This window comes from Schistocerca cancellata, chromosome 9, assembly GCF_023864275.1.
Source record: "Schistocerca cancellata isolate TAMUIC-IGC-003103 chromosome 9, iqSchCanc2.1, whole genome shotgun sequence".
Classification (NCBI taxonomy): Eukaryota; Metazoa; Arthropoda; class Insecta; order Orthoptera; family Acrididae; genus Schistocerca; species Schistocerca cancellata.
The window spans coordinates 276,574,444-276,594,904 of NC_064634.1; the positions used below are offsets into that span (position 1 = coordinate 276,574,444).

The 20,461-nt window shown below is 43.6% G+C and overlaps 1 protein-coding gene across 1 annotated transcript in view; it reads left to right on the plus strand.

The window, feature by feature from the left end:
* The first annotated feature begins 662 nt into the window (after positions 1-662).
* LOC126101353 (protein sax-3-like) overlaps positions 663-20,461 on the plus strand; it is a 95,062-nt gene continuing 75,263 nt past the window's right edge. Inside the window, exons 1-3 of the mRNA XM_049912022.1 lie at positions 663-840; positions 8,716-8,893; positions 13,652-13,782. Of these exons, the coding sequence (XP_049767979.1) occupies positions 663-840; positions 8,716-8,893; positions 13,652-13,782 (487 nt within the window). The remainder of the gene's footprint in view (positions 841-8,715; positions 8,894-13,651; positions 13,783-20,461) is intronic.

Here is a 20,461-nt window from a genome sequence, read left to right on the forward strand (position 1 = left end):
TTGGGACTGGATGAAGCGTCGTCTCACGCGGTCTGCACGTCCAGCACGAACGCTGGTCCAACTGAGGCGCCAGGTGGAAATGGCATGGCAAGCCGTTCCAGAGGACTACATCCAGCATCTCTACGATCGTCTCCATGGGAGAATAGCAGCCTGCATTGCTGCGAAAGGTGGATATACACTGTACTAGTGCCGACATTGTGCATGCTCTGTTGCCTGTGCCTATGTGCCTGTGGTTCTGTCAGTGTGATCATGTGATGTATCTGACCCCAGGAATGTGTCAATAAAGTTTCCCCTTCCTGGGACAATGAATTCACTGTGTTCTAATTTCAATTTCCAGGAGTGTAGTTTCTTCGGAGCTCCAGTGTAAATACGATCGATCTGCGAAGCATGAAAGGCAGCAGGTAACTGGAATTATCACAGGCTCCATTTTACGATACCGACACCAACGGCTGCGAGAGCTACTATCCGATCACATGCCTTTCAGTGACACATGGGGCAGAGAGGGCGGTAGTCGAATGTCCTACAGGGCGGCAGGCCCGAAGGTCTAGGTTAGTACGGAGTGCAGAGCTGCCTCCCGAAATACGCCCAGAAGCCGGCTGTCCCGGGAGCCGGATACAGAGCGTGTGTTGTGGTGCTGGCGGGCTGAGTTGTGGCGCGGCGGAATGCGGCGCGGGCGACGGCTGGCTGGCTCCCGCGGAGGCGTGCAGCCCGGCACGGCGCGACAAGTGTTCCCCTGGCGGCCGGCCGTCGCCCGCCACGGCCCAGCGCGAACACCGAGCCGGCCGCAGCTCGCCACGCCTAATTCCGTCCCTACGGCGCTCCCGGCTCTCGCCGGAAGTCGTACGTCGCCATTCTCCGCTCGCTCCCGACGTAGCTACGTTCCTCTGTTCCCTGTAGTATAGAATCGTAACTTAAGAACTCTGCAGAACCGACGGGACATTGTGCTGTTTATGAGCCATGGAAGATGGAGTGGCAAGTGCATAAAAAAAGCTCACTTCAGATACCGCACGCTCTAGCTGAACAACATACAAATAAATACCAGTAAGTGATTACTTGCGCGTCTTTGCTTGCTATAATGTAACTGCCAGTGTCAAGCAGTATTGTAGAACACGATACACAAAACTAATGCATAACCCCATACATACACTACTGGCCCTGCTACACCACGAAGATGACGTGCTACAGAAGCGAAATTTTACCGACAGGAATAAGATGCTGTGACATGCAAATGATTAGCTTTTCAGAGCATTCACGCAAGGTTGGCGCCGGTAGCGACACCTACAACGTGCTGACATGAGGAAAGTTTCCAACCGATTTCTCATACACAAACAGCAGTTGACCGGCGTTGCCTGGTAAAACGTTGTTGTGATGTCTCGTGTAAGGAGGAGAAATGCGTACCATCACGTTTCCGACTTTGATAAAGGTCGGATTGTAGCCTATCGCGATTGCGGTTTATCGTATCGCGACATTACTGGAGTTTTTACACGAGCATTTCGACATGCGGATCATTTCACTCAGGTTTCCAGGTCGCTTCAATGACAGACAAAATTGGCCCCCCAGTAGTCCAGACATCAATCCATGTGACTTTTCTCTTTGGGGGTACCTAAAGGAAAAAATTTTCCCGAAACGTCCACGTGATTTAATGGAGCTCAGAAGACTTATTCTTCAAGCTTGCAGTGAAATTACGGAAGACATGTGCCGTAGGGTAATCACTAACTTCAGTGTTCGTTTGAAGGAAGTTAGGAAACGAAATGGTGGACATATTGAGCATGTGCTAAGTTAGAACAAATCTCCATGGACGGCTCTTCATTGTAGTATATGTTCCTTTCAGATTGTATTGACAATAAAGTTTATATTCAAAAGCAAAATGGTAACATATTTCGTGCGCCACCCTGTAGTTACTCTGTTATTCACACTTAATTGCCTGGCAGAGGGTTCATCGACCCATTTTTATACTACTTCTCAACCATTCCACTCTCGGATGGCGAGTGGGAAAAAGGAACACCTAAATCTTTCCGTTCGAGCTCTGATTTCTCTTATTTTATTATGATCATTTCTCTCTACATAGGTGGGTGTCAATAAAATATTTACACATTCGGAAGAGAAAGTTGGTGACTGAAATTTCGTACACAGATCTCGTCGCAAAGAAAACCGCCTATGTTTCAGTGACTGCCACCCCAACTCGCGTATCATATCACTGACACTCTCATCCCTATTGCGCGATAACACAAAACGAGCTGCCCTTCTTTGCACTTTTTCGATGTCCTCCGTCAATCCTACCTGGTAAGGTTCCCGTACAGCGCATCAATATTCCAGCAGAGAACGGACAAGTGTAATGTAGGATGTCTCTTTAGTGGGTTTGTCGCATCTTCTAAGTGTTCTGTCAACAAAGCGCAGTCCTTGTTTCGCCTTCCCCACAATATTATCTACGTGGTTTTTCCTATTTAAGTTGCTCGTAATTGTAATTCCTAGGTATTTAGTCGAATTCACAGCCCTTAGATTTGTGCGATTTATCGTTTACCCAAAATTTATCGGATTTCTTTTAGTACCCATGTGGATGACCTCGCACTTTTCTTTGTTTAGTGCCAATTGCCACTTTTCGCACCTTACAGAAATTCCCTCTAAATCATTTTGTAATTGGAATTGATCGTCTGATGACTTTATTATCTGTAAACAATCTAAGGTAGCTGTTCAGATTGTCACCTAGATCATTTATATAAATCGGGTGCTACGGTCGCAGGTTCGAATCCTGCCTCGGGCATGGATGTGTGTGATGTCCTTAGGTTAGTTAGGTTTAAGTAGTTCTAAGTTCTAGGGGACTGATGACCATAGATGTTAAGTGCCATAGTGCTCAGAGCAATTTGAACCATTTTTTATAAATCGGCAACAGCAGGCCTATGACACTACCTTGCAGAACGCCAGATATCACTTCTGTTCTACTCGATGGTTTACCGTCTATCACTACGAACTGTGACCTCTCTGAGAGGAAATCACGAACCCAGTCACACAACTGAGAGGATACTCCATATGCACGCAGTTTGATTAATAGTCGCTTGTGAGGAACGGTATCCCTGTTGATTGCTGTTTATTGGTGACGAAGGCTGGAATTTGCACGTCAGTACCGTAACTGGACGTCCACTGAGTTCCAACAGGTGGACTTTTCGGATGATAAATGTTTTATGCAGACATCCTACAACAATTGTCGGAAGGCTCCAGACCGGAGTTGGGAGCGTTATGGTCTGGGTAATGTTTTCTTGACGTTCACTGGGTGCTCGCTTACTTGTGCAAGGCACTATGGATCAACACAAGTATGCATCTATCATTGGGGACCATGTGCACCACTACACACAATGCTTTTCCTCCCCCCCCCCCCTCCCCCCCCCCCCCAATGACATATACCACCAGGACACAGTTTGCAATGCACGTGAGTCGTTCGAAGAGAACCAGGATAAGTTTGCCGAACTCCCCTGGTCACCAAACTCCCCCAGTTTAAACCTAACCGAGACTCTGTAGGATCACTTTCATCAGACTGTACGTTCCATGGATACTCAACCGAGAAACATAGCGCAACTGGCCACGACACTGGAGCCGCCGTGGCTTCATATGCCTGTCGGTACCTTCCAGCACCTCTCTGACACTCTTCCTGCACGTCTCGTACAGCAGAAGGTGGTTTATTCACGCTTTTGAAAGGTGGTCACATCAATGTGACTGGACCGTGTGTATTTATGCTTCGTAGGTAATGCCCTCAGTTTTTGCATTGTCCTGCAGTTTTGCAGCGACATTTATCGGTTTTAATTGACAGAAAATTCAGAAAATTTTTCATTATCTAAATCTTGAACGTAATAATTTGATAAAATAATAATGCCCGATAATTTCATATTCCAGTCAATGTTAAATAATTGAAATCATGTGGGCGTTGCTAAATCCCGATATCAACGAAATAATTAATAACAGTAAAGAAAATTAAAAGTGATAATAATTTATTAAAAAATCAATAATATAAATACCGATTTATCATAAAAACAATAATTGTAAAAATATTTAAATGTCTGACAATGTAGTGAATAATATGAAAGTGACGTAAAATAACTACAGCAACCATAATTAATCCGAACAAGAATACATTATAATAAGCTGATTGCTAGGTTGTCATGAACGGGGAGGCGGCCGACGCTGCTGGGTAGTTGTTCCAGTCGATAACCGAGTCAGTACCTGTGTATTGTTTGGCACTATGACTCCGTATGCAACGACATTTGTAACTGTGGCCTGCGCCTCAAGGAAATAAAAGCTGAAAAACAAAGTTTGTCTGATTGTTGTGAAATCTTGTGTTTATGATAAGTATAGATTATGAGTGTACACAGTTTTTCGTTATTTGTAACACAGTCCATTTCATCGCTGGGATGTGGTGATATTTCTCGGTTAATTAGGCAAGTAAATCACTTGTCGAATTATTTTTTACAAAAGTATCAACATTTTGTAATATTTTCATGCACTGACTGCGTTAGATGGCACGCCATAGTTTGCTCATGACAATCTACCAGGCCTACATAAGATTGTTTCTAATAACAAAAACCAGCAACTTTAAATTAACATAAAAAAACAAAAGGAATGATTCAGACTTTTTTTTAAGTGCAAGTTTTTGTCGAGCCACAGAATTTGTTCTCATACGTCTGTTGGGGTGAGCAAGGTACTGAGCACTGTGAATTGCTCCCAGAAATGTAACACTAGCATAGTGGCAGATACATATGAGGGGTGCGCGGGGCCGCCTGCATTGCCTCCCGCGCAGGCCCCGCCAGTCAGACCGCACGCTATTCGTTCTTTTGTCAGTCGACTCGACAGAATCGAGTTATCGAGTAGTTGTACTTTCCTATGTAGCACGCGCGTCCACGTCATCGTATTTTATATGTTTCTGTCTGGCACACAGATAGCTAACACATACCTACGAGAAAAGTCGCGACCATTCTAGTGACCTCGATACGTTATTCTGTCTGACTTTTTTCGAGAAAAGTGGCGAATATTCTACTGTTTTCTTGTACAGAGAACCTTCGATACATAGCGTTATAACTACGGACTAATCGCCGAATACGAATCTAGTTTACATTCAGAAGTAGAAATATTAAGACTGAAAAATGAATAAATAATGTGTATAATCAGTATAAATAAAACTTTCTTAAACTTTGCATATGACTTGATTATTTTTTTATTACGGTAAAAGTTAAGGTAGCTCAAGATATCTTTAGCGCCCCCCCCCCCCCTTGACGTTTTTCTGCTTCCGCCACTGCACTAGCAACTGACATTTATGGACAACAGTTCAGCCCTCTTGTGGCTATAAGTGGAGTGTAACTGACCCGAAGACATCAACGTGATAACGTACACTTAAGATGCATCTGTCATATCGAAAGCAGTCATCCAGTAATTTGGTTGAGGGACATTTCTTCGTTACTCATGTTTATCCGACCTTGCTCTCCTTCTCTCAGGCTCCCCTGCATTTGTTTCGCATCCAAAAAAGTTTGAGAGAAGTCCTATTTCTAATAGCCTGATTCTCGACGGACGTTAATCATCAATAATCTTCCTTATTCTTTCCTTCGATAATGAATTTACTTTTCAAATCAGCTAATTTCGTTGCTTTTATTCAGAAGGAATCATACACTGTGGAAAATAAATACAGGCCATAAATAATTTTTACGACTTTAGACTCTGATAACTTTAAATCTATACAAGAGTAGGTCAGAGTGCACTCCGCTGGTTTTCGACATTTGACTGGATAGCTAATAAAGTTTAGTTTCCTCCAGTCGTACATGCCAGTGTGTGCAACCCTAGTGGCAGGAACTGCGTCCGGTCGGTAATGACTTTTTCGCTATGTACGCTTCAGAAAATCCACGACGACACGTTCAAATGCACTGCGAATGCATGTCATCAAGTCCTGTAGGTCTGTAACTTTGATTTGGTATATTGATCATCTACAAAATCCATAGCGAGATGTCTTGTGGTGTGAGGTTAGGTGACCTTAGCGGTCGACCGGTCACACCATTTCGTCCAAACCGGTTAGCCAGAAACTTTTCATCCAGAAATTTATGGTCATTAAGGGACCAGTGAGATGGTGCCCCCATCCTGCTGGGAATGGCATCAGATTACAGGTGCTCCAATTGTCACACAAAAAACTCCTGTTACGTATCCATGTAAACATCATTGATGAGCGCGGGCTCGCCGAAAAATTATGGACCAATGATTGTGCACACATTGGGACCACAGACTGACTTTCGGCCAGTTACTTTCAATTTCACGTTTAGCATGAAGACTCTCTCATCCCGATATACAAACTTTATAACAGTTCACGTTGTCGGACACATAAAACTTTGACTCATCAGAGAAACAATTTTTTTTGCCAAAAATGCATTGTTTGTGTCAATCCTGGCCAGCATGTCCGCTGGAATCTGTTCGCGCTGAGGTTTCTCCGCCGGATTTAGTGTCTGAAACAGCCGTACCTACCAGGCATTACGACGTTAGCTCTTAGGCAAGACTTTGTGCATTGTTGATCATGTCATTTAACTTTCTGGCTGTCATACGCACTGATTTTCTCGCTCCCTTTGCTGACGCCTGTCGTTCCTTGTTGACGTTAGGCGTCTGAAACAGATGGGCGCGACGCCCCCCCCCCCCCCCCCCCCGCCCACCCCGCTTGTGGACAACTACTTATTTCCAAAAATGACGCATGCCAAGCTCGAATAATTAGTCTGAAACAATAACTTCCTTCCATACGGAGTCCAAAAGTTTCGTTACACCTGGGTATGGGACTTCGTCTCTGTGAACCAGGATTCTCTGTGAACCAGGATACACACTAAACTTCCTCCAATGGCATCCACATCTTTCGTAAAATCTACTTTGAATTAACTTGTCACATGTTGAATACCTGTTGTTATTATCCAGTGTAGTTTTAAAGTTGTTATTCTTGTGGTCTGCAGTCCGAAGACTGATTTAACGCAACTCTCCATGCTTGTCTGTCCCTTGCAACCCTCTAAATCTCTGCATAATTACTGGATTCTACGTCCCTCCGAATCTGCTTACTATATTTTAGGCTTGCCCGCCCAGTTGGCCGTGCGGTCTAACGCACGGTTTCCGGGCGAGAAGGAGCGCCTGGTCCCCGGCACGAATCCGCCCTGGGTTCGGTGCGGGGCGGCGGAGGGGTGAAGTGGACTCTGGTAGTCGTCGTGGGGTTGTGGACCACTGCGGCTGCGGCGGGGACGGAGACCCTCCGTCGTTTCTAGGCCCCCGGTTAACATAGAATAGAATACATAGAATATTTTAGGCTTGGTCTCCCTCCACAATTTTTGCCCTTTAAACTCTTAACTTTTAAATTTAAATGATGAACATCATATATTGCTGTTTTAATCCTGCACGCTATCCGTCCAGATTTTAAAAATATTCGTAGCGAAAAAAAAACGCAAGTAACCTTTATAAAATACACGAACAGTGTGATTTTGTCTACCCAGAATAATGTCGCCAGATGTCTCGATTTTTGCGGACTGTCTCGATTTTTAGGGATATCTTGAATCGTAACACACAAACCTTCCGCGGGACACCAAGTGTTCCGTCTTTTGAGTAACCAAGAAAGTTAAAAAAACTGTAGGCCAGGATGTCGCGATTAGCCAGTAAACTAAAGGGACTTGTCAGCATATGTTCAAATGTACGTTTCGAAAACGCTCAGCCCCATGGCTTCCGTGATTGTATTATTACCGCCAAGACATTGTTTTCTGAAGAGAGTTTCAACGTCGCCTTTTCTACTTTTGCCATTGACTGCCCTAGACTTCTAGTGTCACACCAATTAGTATTAGAGCTTTGTTGATTTTTGCAGAAGCGTGCCGGAAATCTTTTATTGGTACTTTTGCTGAACAGTAGTCGCGCGGGATTTGCCGAGCGGTGTAGGGGTTGCAGTCATGGACTGTGCGGCTGGTCCCGGCGGAGGTTCGACTCCTCCGTCGGGCATGGGTGTATGTGTTTGTCCGTAGGATAGTTTAGGTTAAGTAGTGTGTAATCTTAGGGACTGATGACCTTAGCGGTTAAGTCCCATAAGATTTCACACACATTTGAACATTTTTTGAACAGGACAGTACTTTTTACTACTGTTGTAGCAGTGTAGCAATTTCGTTTATAACCTACATCTACATGGATACTCTACAAATCAGATTTAAGTGCGTGGCAGAGGGTTCATCTAACCACCTTCACAATTCTCTATTATTCCAATCTCGTATGGCGCGCGGTCAGAACGAACATCTATATCTTTCCGTACGAGCTCTGATTTCACTTACGTTGTCGTGATGATCGTTTCTGCCTATCTAGGTCGGTGTCAACAAAATATTTTCGCATTTGGAAGAGAATGTTGCTGATTGGAATTACGTGAGAAGATTCCGTCGCAACGAAAAACGCCATTCTTTTAATGATGTCCAGCCCAAATCCTGTATCATTTCTGTGACACTCGCTCCCATATTTCGCGTTACTACAAAACATAATATGTTGTAAGTATGTATTTACCTAACGTTTGAAATTTTATAAAGCCTTTTTTATTGATTTTTATGTCCTGATTTTTAAGTCCTTCTCCCGTCGACCTTTTAAGCTAGCAGTCCATAAGTCCCTATTTTCTGCAAACTGGATATCGTAGCACCAGTTCAGAGCCTTTCTTATAGAAAGACATTATGCATATAAGACATGAGCTGGTGTGAGCTTGGCCTGGCTTGTGTGTTGCAGTCCTGCGAGATGACTTCCGTCCGGAGCCCAAGGACACCCGCGTGGCGGCCGGCGAGACGGCGCTGCTGGAGTGCGGGCCGCCCAAGGGGCACCCCGAGCCGACGCTCGTCTGGAAGAAGGACGGCCAGCCCATCGACCTCGAGGCGTCCACCAGGTCAGTGCCACTCGCGTAGAGCGTTTTAAAAAAATGGAGACAGGAAGTACTCGGTTACGGCGATGTTAAGCTCCCAGGACAAAATATTACTTACTCCCCCAAAAAGGTACACTAGTCGCTTTGGAACTCTGTAGATAGTATAGTTCTGATACCAGTCACGTATGTGACCTTCCACTGCTGACGTAAGTCTGCTGTGGAGTGGCGCCCATATGCCAGTCGCTTGCATGGAATCAGCTCAGTGTGATGGGTCGGTGTGGAGACGTGACTGAGTTGCAGAAAGGAGCAATCGTGCCCTCGACCACACCGTGAATGAACTAGGCCTGTTGACCAAATATCGATATATCGATATTTTTCCGTATGAATATCGTAATTTATGGGAGATACATTACATGCGCAAAATCGATATATCGGCATCGAAAAGGTAGTCGAACTGGCAGCAACGAGTGCCGATATTTTATATTATATTTTTTCGTAATTGTCGAAAAAGATATGAAATTGTGGCCGAACATAATTTTACTTTAACTGTGTGAAGGAGTCTTACTATTTTTTGAGCTCCCATCACGTCCAGTCTTTCTCTTTGACTGTGTGAAGTAAATACAGGTGGCACAAACAAGAAATCCGATGGCACTGGGGGAGGGGGAGGGTGACTGGAATAACAAGAGTTTCGATGTGGAGAAATAGTACACCAGTTCCGCTAAAAAAACAGTTTTTAATGGAACTAGTGCCCTATTTCTTCATATACGCGTTCTTAAAAAAAGAAAAAAAAAGAAAACGCAACGTTTAACTTCACCACGCAATTTTCACACTACGGCTGCGAAGTCACTGCTGTTTACAGAAATAAAAGAAAAAGAACAGGGAAGTCGGTGTGAAATGTTCCGGACGAATCCAGTATGTGACGAAACCGAACGACAGACCCATCGGACAACTTTTATTGTGCCACTAACATTCAGTTACTGCTCTCAGCATAGTGGTTAATCGCGAAGCGTGAATGTACTTCATTTTCCTTTCAGTTCTTGCTCTAAGGGGGGTAGGCAGACAACTATGTTGTTGACGTACAGAATATATAATAATAAACCAATATTTAAAAATACACTGATCTAAAACTGGGAGTATATTTGCAATGTACAGCCGATATTTTAATAGGTCTGTACGTCAATACTTTTTTCGTCGATATATCAACGGCCGATGATGATAGTTTTTAAATATCGATGAATCGGATTGCCGATTCTTTTAAAAACATCAACAGCCGTAGAATGAAGCTGCGGAGCTTTGATAGCGTCTCAGCGTCGATGGTACAATGTATCTACAAGAAATGGTGTACTATTCATACACAAAATACTAGCCAACAGGGACCGGAGAACAGTACCATGCATTGCTATTGATAACCGGTTTCAAAGCCTACAGGCATTGATGCTATCAGAGAGTGCAAGTCCATCTCAATTTTTTGGTGAACTTTTTGAAGTTAACTTCATGCAGTGTTTATTTGGAGATGGGTGCTATGAAGTTCTAGTATACTTTTTAACACAATAAGTGTTATATTTGAATATTTGTCACGATAAGTGGAATAAAAGTTCGAATTGTGCAAAACATAATTATTAAATACATCGGCTATGCAAACGTCTTGACCAAATGGCCATCAACAACAGAGTGGCTCTTCCTTGCCCTCAAGTCCCTTGTCTGACATTACATCCGACAGCTGTAGAGTGCTTCCACTGTGCAACTGCAGATTAAAATATATCTTTGACCACATGTGTAGATACTTATTACATATTAAGTGCAGGCTGTTACTCGTAGTACCTCAAGACCCCGAAAAATTTTGATATAACTAATATGAGGAAGAATATTTTTAAAACGGGTGGCTCCTGCCCATAACATTAGCAACATTAAAATCAAATAAAAAAATTAAGTAGTGTTCAGAGGGAACAAATGAACACTTACAATAATAATCATAACAATATAATATAATATACCGAAGCCACTGAACTACCAAACTTTGAAAATAGAAATAGTAGTAAAAATTCATTTTATAACGACTTAAAAAACATTCATGAAATGTGTTTGTTCACATCACATATCATTAGTTTCATATCAGTAATATTAGTTTATGGCCTTAATTATTATGCTGTCCAACAAAGTTAGCAACTGTCAATGAAAATGGCATCTAAAATGAATTTTAACGAAAAAATATTTATGAGTTCTATAGAGTACCAAATAGATATATATTCCTGTGTATTTCCATTCACGTATCCATAGTTTACTGTTTAGTCTTCAGTACAAATAGAACATTAATAGGTATTCCATTGCAACAAATAAATTTTAGAAGTAATTTTCTGGTTGAAACGATGCTAACCATCACTACTTTAATTACTTTTTGTTACTGGCAGTTAGAATTGTGAAGAACTCAGCATTCCAACTTTCAGGAATCGAATAGAAGGTGCATACCTTGTATAGTGACTAGCTAAATTGACCTGATGTCCTTAGCTTATGGCTTATGTTTTCCAAAACTGCTGAAATGTGTGGCACAAAATCTTGTATTGTCCTTCCAAGATTCTGAATAGGCATTTTTTGAAACTCGTGGTTCCTGATAAAAAAAAAAAAAAAAGCAGCTTGTTGGTTTCAACTCTGAAAATTTACTTGGCTAAGAGACGAAAAACTACGTTCGTTTGACTAGTAAATGAGCCTTTCTGAGCCATCTTTTATCCATTCCAGTGTAGCAGTTCCGTAGAGATGAAAGTGAAAGCACTAGATAGGAAAAAAATGGAGCACAGCATAAAACCAGCTCAGTGCATGGAGACTTATCAAACATGTATAAATTACAAAGGGAATTCAATAAGTAATGCAACACACTTTTTTCTCGAACAGTTTCGTCTGAAAAATGCGAATTTTTTGCAAGCGACGATGGAATATTCCCGCTCCAGTCCCTATAGTTCGATGAAGTACTAATGGGAGGCGGCGCCATACGCAACGTTCAAAATGCCTTCTGTAATTGAGGAGTGTTCCAAGCAGAGAGCATGGGGGATATTCATAGGCGCTTGCAGAATGTCTACGATGGCATGACAGTGAACAAAAGCACGGTGAGTCTTTGGGCGAGGCGTCTGTCCAACAAAGTCGCGCAAGCCTCTCCGATCTTCCACGTGCCGGACGGCCGCACACAGCTATGACTCCTGCAGTGTTGCAACGTGCGCATACTGTCATTCGAGGTGATCGACAGATCACAGACGAACACCTTGCAGTTCAACTTGACGTCTCTGTTGGTTATGTTGAAGCATTCGTCCACCAGTTGGGGTACTCAAAGTTTTGTACCTGCAGGATCGTACTTTCCCATACAACCTAACAGCACGGAACTCACATCTTCCAATTTCCATCTGTTTGGCCCAATAAAAAGGGATTCCGCAGGAAGCAGCACGTTGGTGGTGGGGAGGCTATGAAGACGTTGGCTGCGACATCGAGCAGTTTTGTGGTACCAAGCGGACATACAGTCCCTCCAAGTAATGTGGCGTAAGGCCGTCATATTCGGCGGAGATTATTTTGAAAAAATGGGGTTTTGTAGCCAAAGATTAGATTACATTAGTACTTGTTCCATAGATAATGAATACGACACTTCGTAATGATGTGGAACGTGTCAGGTTAATGAAAGGTGTCTATATAAGATATTACAGTACACAAAATATTACATGACACTTAATATTTTTAATTTTTTGTGGGGGTTGGGGAAATTACCCACTTACTATATCCAAAAATTCACATTTTGAGTAGAAGGAGTTGCCATTAAGAAATTCTTTTAATTTCCTTTTAAATGCCATATGGCTATCTGTCAGGCTGTTGATGCTGTTAGGTAAGTCACCAAAAACTTTTACCCCCTTCTGAGCCAAAGCCAGATTTAACCTTCAGTAGTGAATATCATCCTTTCTCCTAGTGTTGTAGCCATGTACACTGCTATTACTTTTGAATTCGTTCGGATTGTTAATAACAAGTTTCCTAAGTGAATATATATATTGTGAGGCTACAGTGAAGATCTCTAGCTCTTTAAATAAGTGTCTGCAGGATGATCTTGGATGAGCTCCAGCAGTTATTCTGATTACACGCTTTTGTGCAACGAACACTCTTTTATTCAATAATGAGTTGCCGCAGAATATGATTCCATACGAAAGCAGAGAATGAAAATAGGCGTGGTAAGCTAATTTACTGAGGTGTATATCGCCAAAATTTGCAATGACCCTAATAGCGTAAGTAGCTGAACTCGAACGTTTCAGCAGATCTTCAGTGTGTCTTTTCCAGTTCAACCCCTCATCAATGCATACACTAGAAATTTTGAATATTCTACCTTAGCTATCGATTTCTGATCGAAGTCTGTATTTATTAATGGTGTCATTCCATTTACTGTGAGCAACTGTATATACTGTGTTTTGTCAAAGTTTAATGAGAGCCTATTTGCAGAGAACCACACAATGATCTTCTGAAAAACATCGTTTACAATTTCACCAGTTAATTCTTGTCTGTTGGGTGTGATAGCTATACTTGTATCATCGGCAAAAAGTACCAGCTTTGCATCTTCGCGAATATAGAATGGCACGTCATTAACATATATTAAGAACAGAGTGGGGAATAATATCGTGCATTGGAATCCTGCTTTCAGAAAAAAAAAAGTGTTGCATTATTTATTGAATGGCCCTTGTAGTTTGTTTGTGAAGCACCTGTGTAGCGTTATCTTAAGTACGTGTAGACAGCTGTGAGGCAGCAGCGTTGGCGGTGTTGCAGGCTGCGCGTGGTGGACGGCGGTAACCTGATGATCACGGACGTACGGCAGGCGGACGAGGGCCAGTACCGCTGCGTCGCCCAGAACATGGTGGGCGTGCGGGAGAGCGCGCCGGCCACGCTTACCGTCCACGGTAAGTACCCTGCCGCAGGCTGATCTCTGCTGCTCTAGCTGCGCCGCACCCGCGGTTCCTCCTTCCTTCCTTTAATTCCCTTTGTGAAGTATTATCTGTCCCACTTCGTCCTCTGGAAGCCGGTCAGTACAGTTCCGCTCCGTCCCTAGTGGACAAGTACAACATCATTATGACCACCTGCTTAACACCGTGTTCGTTCATTTCTGGAATGCAATACAGCGGCAACTGCGCCTAGCATGGATTCGACAAGTCCTTGGGATGTATTCGGCCGGATGTAGCACCAGCCGTCTACGCACAATTCAGGCAATTCCCATAAGTATTGTCTTCGAGTATAATGACTTTTCTGGAGACTAGAAATCTACTCTGTAGGAATCAGCATGTGTTTCGAAAAAGACGGTCATGTGAAACCCAGCTCGCGCTATTCGTCCACGAGACTCGGAGGGCCATAGACACGGGTTCACAGGTAGATGCCGTGTTTCTTGACTTCCGCAAGGCGTTCGATACAGTTCCCACAGTCGTTTAATGAACAAAGTAAGAGCATATGGACTATCAGACCAATTGTGTGATTGGATTGAGGAGTTCCTAGATAACAGGACGCAGCATGTCATCCTCAATGGAGAGAAGTCTTCCGAAGTAAGAGTGATTTCAGGTGTGCCGCAGGGGAGTGCCATAGGACCGTTGCTATTCACAATATACATAAATGACCTGGTGGATGACATCGGAAGTTCACTGAGGCTTTTTGCAGATGATGCTGTGGTGTATCGAGAAGTTGTAACAACGGAAAATTGTACTAAAATGCAGGAGGATCTGCAGCGAATTGACGCATGGTGCAGGGAATGGCAATTGAATCTCAATGTAGACAAGTGTAACGTGCTGCGAATACACAGAAAGATGAAATATGAAAGCTTTCGGAAAGTTCAAGGTTGGAATAGTAACAATATACGAGGGATGTCCAGAAAGTAAGTTACGATCGGTCGCGAAATGGAAACCACTGTCAAAACCAGAAACGTTTTATTTACAACAGTTAGGTACACCTTCCACCTACTTCTCTACAAAGTCGCCGCTCCAGCTTCGAGTTTTGTCGTAGTGTTGTATCAACTTTCCAATATCCTCGTCATAGAAAGCAGCCGCCTGTGCTTTTGGCCAGTTATCTGCACTGGTCTGTAGCTCGTTGTCTGTGGAAAAATTTTGTCTTCATAGCCAGCGGTTCTTGTGAGCAGAGGTGAGACTGAGGGGGAGCCAATTACGGACTGTATGGCGGGTGATCAGACACTTCTCATCGGAAATGCTGCAGGAGCGTCTTCATTGCCCCTGCAGTGTGCGGCCGAGAATTGGCATGAAGAAGGAACTGCTCGACAGTTGTGTCATGCGGGATGCATGATACAGGCGAAATCTCTAACCAGGCCCTCATACTTGGCGAGAGACGCTATTCCCTACGCATCTTTACGTGCTCACTGTTCATTCAAAACTGAAAAGAGCGACGTGACACGATCGACGGGCATACTAGAGACACTGCCCAACAAATCTGTGCAAAACTTTACCGGATTTTCCCAGTGGTTTCCATTTCGTTACCGATCGGAACTTACTTTCTGGACAACCCTCACAGAAGGGATAGATTGCTACCATCCGAGGGAGTATATATACCGGCTGTGTCTGCTAAGAATAGTCATTCGTATTTTACTTGGCATATTGGTAGATTTCCCAATTTCGTTTTTGCATTGCGTAGCTGGAGTCAGCCCAGACAATTACTGCTCGTCACGTCTTTCACCCGACGCCCAGTGTCAACAGAAACCGTCGGTTTGTTTCCTGTTGCGAACGAAAGTTTTTTTTAAATCGGAATTTTACAAGCCCATCCGATAGAAATCTCCCAAATTAGTCTAGTCCGATATTCGTTTTATCGATATGTATTAAGAGGGACAGTAAAACACGAAGAATAAGTAGCGATCCAGCAGCGACGAAGTAGCGCTGGATTCTTGTCGGTATCGGTCAGCATAGGCGAGGACAGTTCCGCCGCTGCTGGAGTACTGTTTTACTGTCCCTCTTAATACATATCGATAAACCGAATATCGGACTAGACTAATATGGAACTGCTCTATCAAATCGGCACTTAAAATTCCGATTTAAAAGTCATTTTGTTGGTAATGGGAGACAAACCGGCGCTTTCCGTCGACACTGCGCGTCGCATGAAAGACTTGATGAGCACTATTTGTTTGGGCTGACTCCAGCCACACAAAGCAAAAACGAAATTGCAGAGGCCTGCTGAAACACCAGAGAAAATGCCGTTGACGTCTCTTAGGAGAGACACGCTGCATGTAACTTGAGAAACCCTCGTTCGACCGATACTCAGTTATTGATAGCCAGTCTTGGACTCTTACCGGATAGGGTTAATAGACGAGGCAGAGAAAATCCAAAGCAGAAAAGTACGAATCGTAGCGCTAGAGCGTAAAGGAGACATTCTTGTCCAACTCCAGTGACTGACGCCGAGTTTGTAAGTCGAATAGAGGTTCACTGTCAAAATTCGTGGCGCACTCTTTCCAAGAAGAGTCAGGCAATATATTAGTTTCTTCACATACATCTGTCAAAATAGCGATGACAGGGATATCAGAGAAATGCGAATTCATACAGAGACTTACCGATAGTCGTTCTTAGCACGTATCTTTCGTGCATGGAAGAGCAAAGGGTGTAAATTATAGTGGTACCTGAAGCACTCTATACGCCGTAAAGTTGTTTGCAGGGCAAAACTACATATGTATCAGGCATACGGAGAGCTGCTTAGAAGGAAATTCTTGGCTAAATTCAAAATTTAACTTTGTTATCTATCAGGCATTGTGTTAAAGATAAAGTATTTTGGTAGCACTATTATTCACCCCTTTTTTAACTAAACTGAATTATAATGAAAGTCATCATACCTAGTCTTGTAACTTTTAGGTCTTTATTCCTTCTGAATTGTAATGGATTCCTTACAACAAACGTCACGTGAGGGTTGGATTGGGTTGTTTGGGGGAAGAGACCAAACTGCGAGGTCATCGGTCTCAGCGGATTAGGGAAGGATGGGGAGGGAAGTCGGCCGTGCCCTTTAAAAGGAACCATCGTCACGTGAGAAAATATGTACTTCGAAGCTGTATTTCAGATACTCAGCTCCTTAAAATAGTTGTATGTAAGACAATCGTGAATGAACAGAATATATTATTCTCTTGGCAATTGTTTCTTAAATCAAATGGTTCAAATGGCTCTGAGCACTATGGGACTTAACATTTGAGGTCATCAGTCCCCTAGAACTTAGAACTACTTAAATCTAACTAACCTAAGGACATCACACACATCCATGCCCGAGGCAGGATTAGAACCAGCGACCGTAGCGGTCGCGCGGTACCAGACTGAAGCGCTTAGAACCTCTCGGCCACACAGGCCGGCTTTCTTAAATCAAAAGTTTGTTTCTCCCACGAGCTACCTCGGAACATAGTTATACAGGGTGTTACAAAAAGGTACAACCAAACTTTCAGGAAACATTCCTCACACACAAATAAAGAAAAGATGTTATGTGGACATGTGTCCGGAAACGCTTAATTTACATGTTAGAGCTCATTTCAGTTTCGTCAGTATGTACTGTACTTCTTCGATTCACCGCCATGATTTCATACGGGATACTCTACCTGTGCTGCTAGAACATGTGCCTTTACAAGTACGACACAACATGTGGTTCATGCACGATGGAACTTTTGCACATTTCAATCGAAGTGTTCGTACGCTTCTCAACAACAGATTCGGTGACCCATGGATTGGTAGAGGCGGACCAATTCCATGGCCTCCACGCTCTCCTGACCTCAACCCTCTTGACTTTTATTTATGGGGGCATTTGAAAGCTCTTGTCTACGCAACCCCGGTACCAAATGTAGACGCTCTTCGTGCTCGTATTGTGGACGGCTGTGATACAATACGCCATTCTCCAGGGCTGCATCAGCGCATGCGACGGAGGGTGGATGCATGTATCCTCGCTAACGGAGGACATTTTGAACATTTCCTGTAACAAATTGTTTGAAGTCACGCTGGTACGTTCTGTTGCTGTGTGTTTCCATTCCATGATTAATGTGATTTGAAGAGAAGTAATAAAATGAGCTCTAACATGGAAAGTAAGCGTTTCCGGACACATGTCCACATAACATACATTTTCTTTCTTTGCGTGTGAGGAATGTTTCCTGAAAGTTTGGCCGTACGTTTTTGTAACACCCTGTATGTGACAGTATTGAATGAAAATAAACACATTATGTTAACTTACTGATTTCCCCCTCTGCAGCCCTTGGAACGATTTGAACAGCAACGTATGCTGAACAGAGTTTTTTAAGGAGCACCAAAATGAATGTCGGTTTCTTTTTTATTTAAATTCTCATCAGAGCGTACAACGAGAAATTTTAAGGATTTTAGCTTGTTTATTAATCCTTGCTCATACTTAAAGGATTAAGCTACAGAATGTACCTGGCTTTGTCAGAAAAGGAGAAAGCGATATTCAGCAGACAGACAATATAACATTTTTACATTTCTTTTATACTACTGTCTTTTATACTGTCGCATATTACATTACTTGTTTTTCAGCGAGATGACCGGTTTCTGTACCTCAACTACCATCTTCAGGTCTGAGAAGAGACAAACCAAAGGAATTGTCTTAAGTAGCAACTTATCTAAATACCGCTATTCGCTTACTTTTGCTCGCATCTCGTGGTCGTGCGGTAGCGTTCTCGCTTCCCACGCCCGGGTTGCCGGGTTCGATTCCCGGCGGGGTCAGGGATTTTCTCTGCCTCGTGATGGCTGGGTGTTGTGTGCTGTCCTTAGGTTAGTTAGGTTTACGTAGTTCTAAGTTCTAGGGACTTATGACCACAGCAGTTGAGTCCGATAGTGCTCAGAGCCATTTGAGCCAGCCATTTCGCTTACTTTTAAAAGTTACAGGGAATTAACATATCACAGGTAGTACGAGGGGTGTTCAGTAAGGAATGCGACTTATTTTTCTGATAGCTGTTTGGTTTTATACAGGATTCCAGTACACCATATTATTCCCCATTCTTCAGGTTGCAAAACCCTACTTTCCAGCCTAATCTCCGTTCAGTGCGACGGCCTTACGCCACCCTACTGGGATGGCTTGTATGCCCGCATGGTATCACTCTACTGCTCGGTGTCGGAGCCAAAGTCTTGCTGCATCAATAGCCTCACCGTCATCTACGTACTGCTTCCCGCGGAGTGCATCCTTCATTGGGCCAAACAACAGATGGAAGTCGGAAGGTGCGAGATCCGGGCTGTAGGGTGGTTGAGGAAGAACAGGTTTGCGCGACCTTTTTGCGGTGATGACAGACGCCTTGCCTGACGACTCATTGTGCTTCTGTCCACTGCCAGTCTCCGTAGACGTAAAAATCTGCGATGCTTTGGTTTTCCGCCAAAAGAAACTCTATGACAACACTTTGCATGGAAAGCACCTCCGTTACAGACCCCATTTTGAAGGCTACGTATGGCGCCGCCACGCAATATGGAACTTAACATCTGAGGTCACCAGTCCCCTAAAACTTAGATCTACTTAAATCTAACTAACCTACGGACATCACACACATACATGCCCGAGGCAGGATTCGAACCTGCGACCGTAGCAGTCGCGCGGTTCCGGACTGAAGCGCCTAGAACCGCTCGGCCACCGCGGCCGGCGCACCGTTTTCACGAGGCAAGTCTCACCAAATTCCAGTCACCAACTTTCTCGTCCGAATGCGAAAATATTTTGTTGACACCGACCTACATGGGGAGAAACAATCACCACGATAAAATAAGGGAAATCCGAGCTCTTACGGAAAGATATAGGCGTTCGTTCTTTGCACGCGCTATACGAGATTGGAATAATAAAGAATTGTGAAAGTGGTTGTGATTTTCAGAGTATTCATGTACATGCAGATATCTATAGACGTTTCAAGAAAAATCTTAACTCCGGCCCTAATTAAAGTCAAGCACCGATTTTTGACACGCTTAGAGATAATATCGAAATCTATATCACACTTGAATTTCACAGTATTACATTATTTTTGTACGAGATGGAGACTTTAAACCTAACACATGTAGGCTGTTTCATTCGCCATTTCTCGTTGCCACTTCAGCATAGTGCCAAGACTTTCAGAAGTCTGTCTGCAATTGGGTTTCGAAAACACCGACCACCACGGGCAAATCGCTCGACCTTGAACCTCGTATGCCCAGATCACTACCCATTTAGGGGGAAAGACCGGCGCATTACCTCTATGCTGGTGAAAACCTCTTTCGCTGGCGTACATAGTAGCCACAGAAAAGGGCAAACAGGCACGATTGGGAAGTAAACTGAAGCGCCAAAGAAAGTGGTTCACCTGCCTAATATCGTGTAGGGCCCCCGCGAGCTCGCAGAATTGCCGCAACACATGGCACGGACTCGACTAATGTCTGAGGTAGTGTTGGAGGGAACTGATACCATGAATCCTGCAGAGCTGTCCGTAAATCCGTAAGAGTACGAGGGGTTGAGATCTCTTCTGAACAGCACGTTGAAAGGCATGGCATTGACTCGACTAATGTCTGAAGTTTTTTGGAGGACATCATCTTTATGCCAGTGTCTGTTATAAGTTCTCATTACACTATTGCAATTTCGGTCTTAGGCCATTATCAAGTGCTGATATTGTGGCTTTAA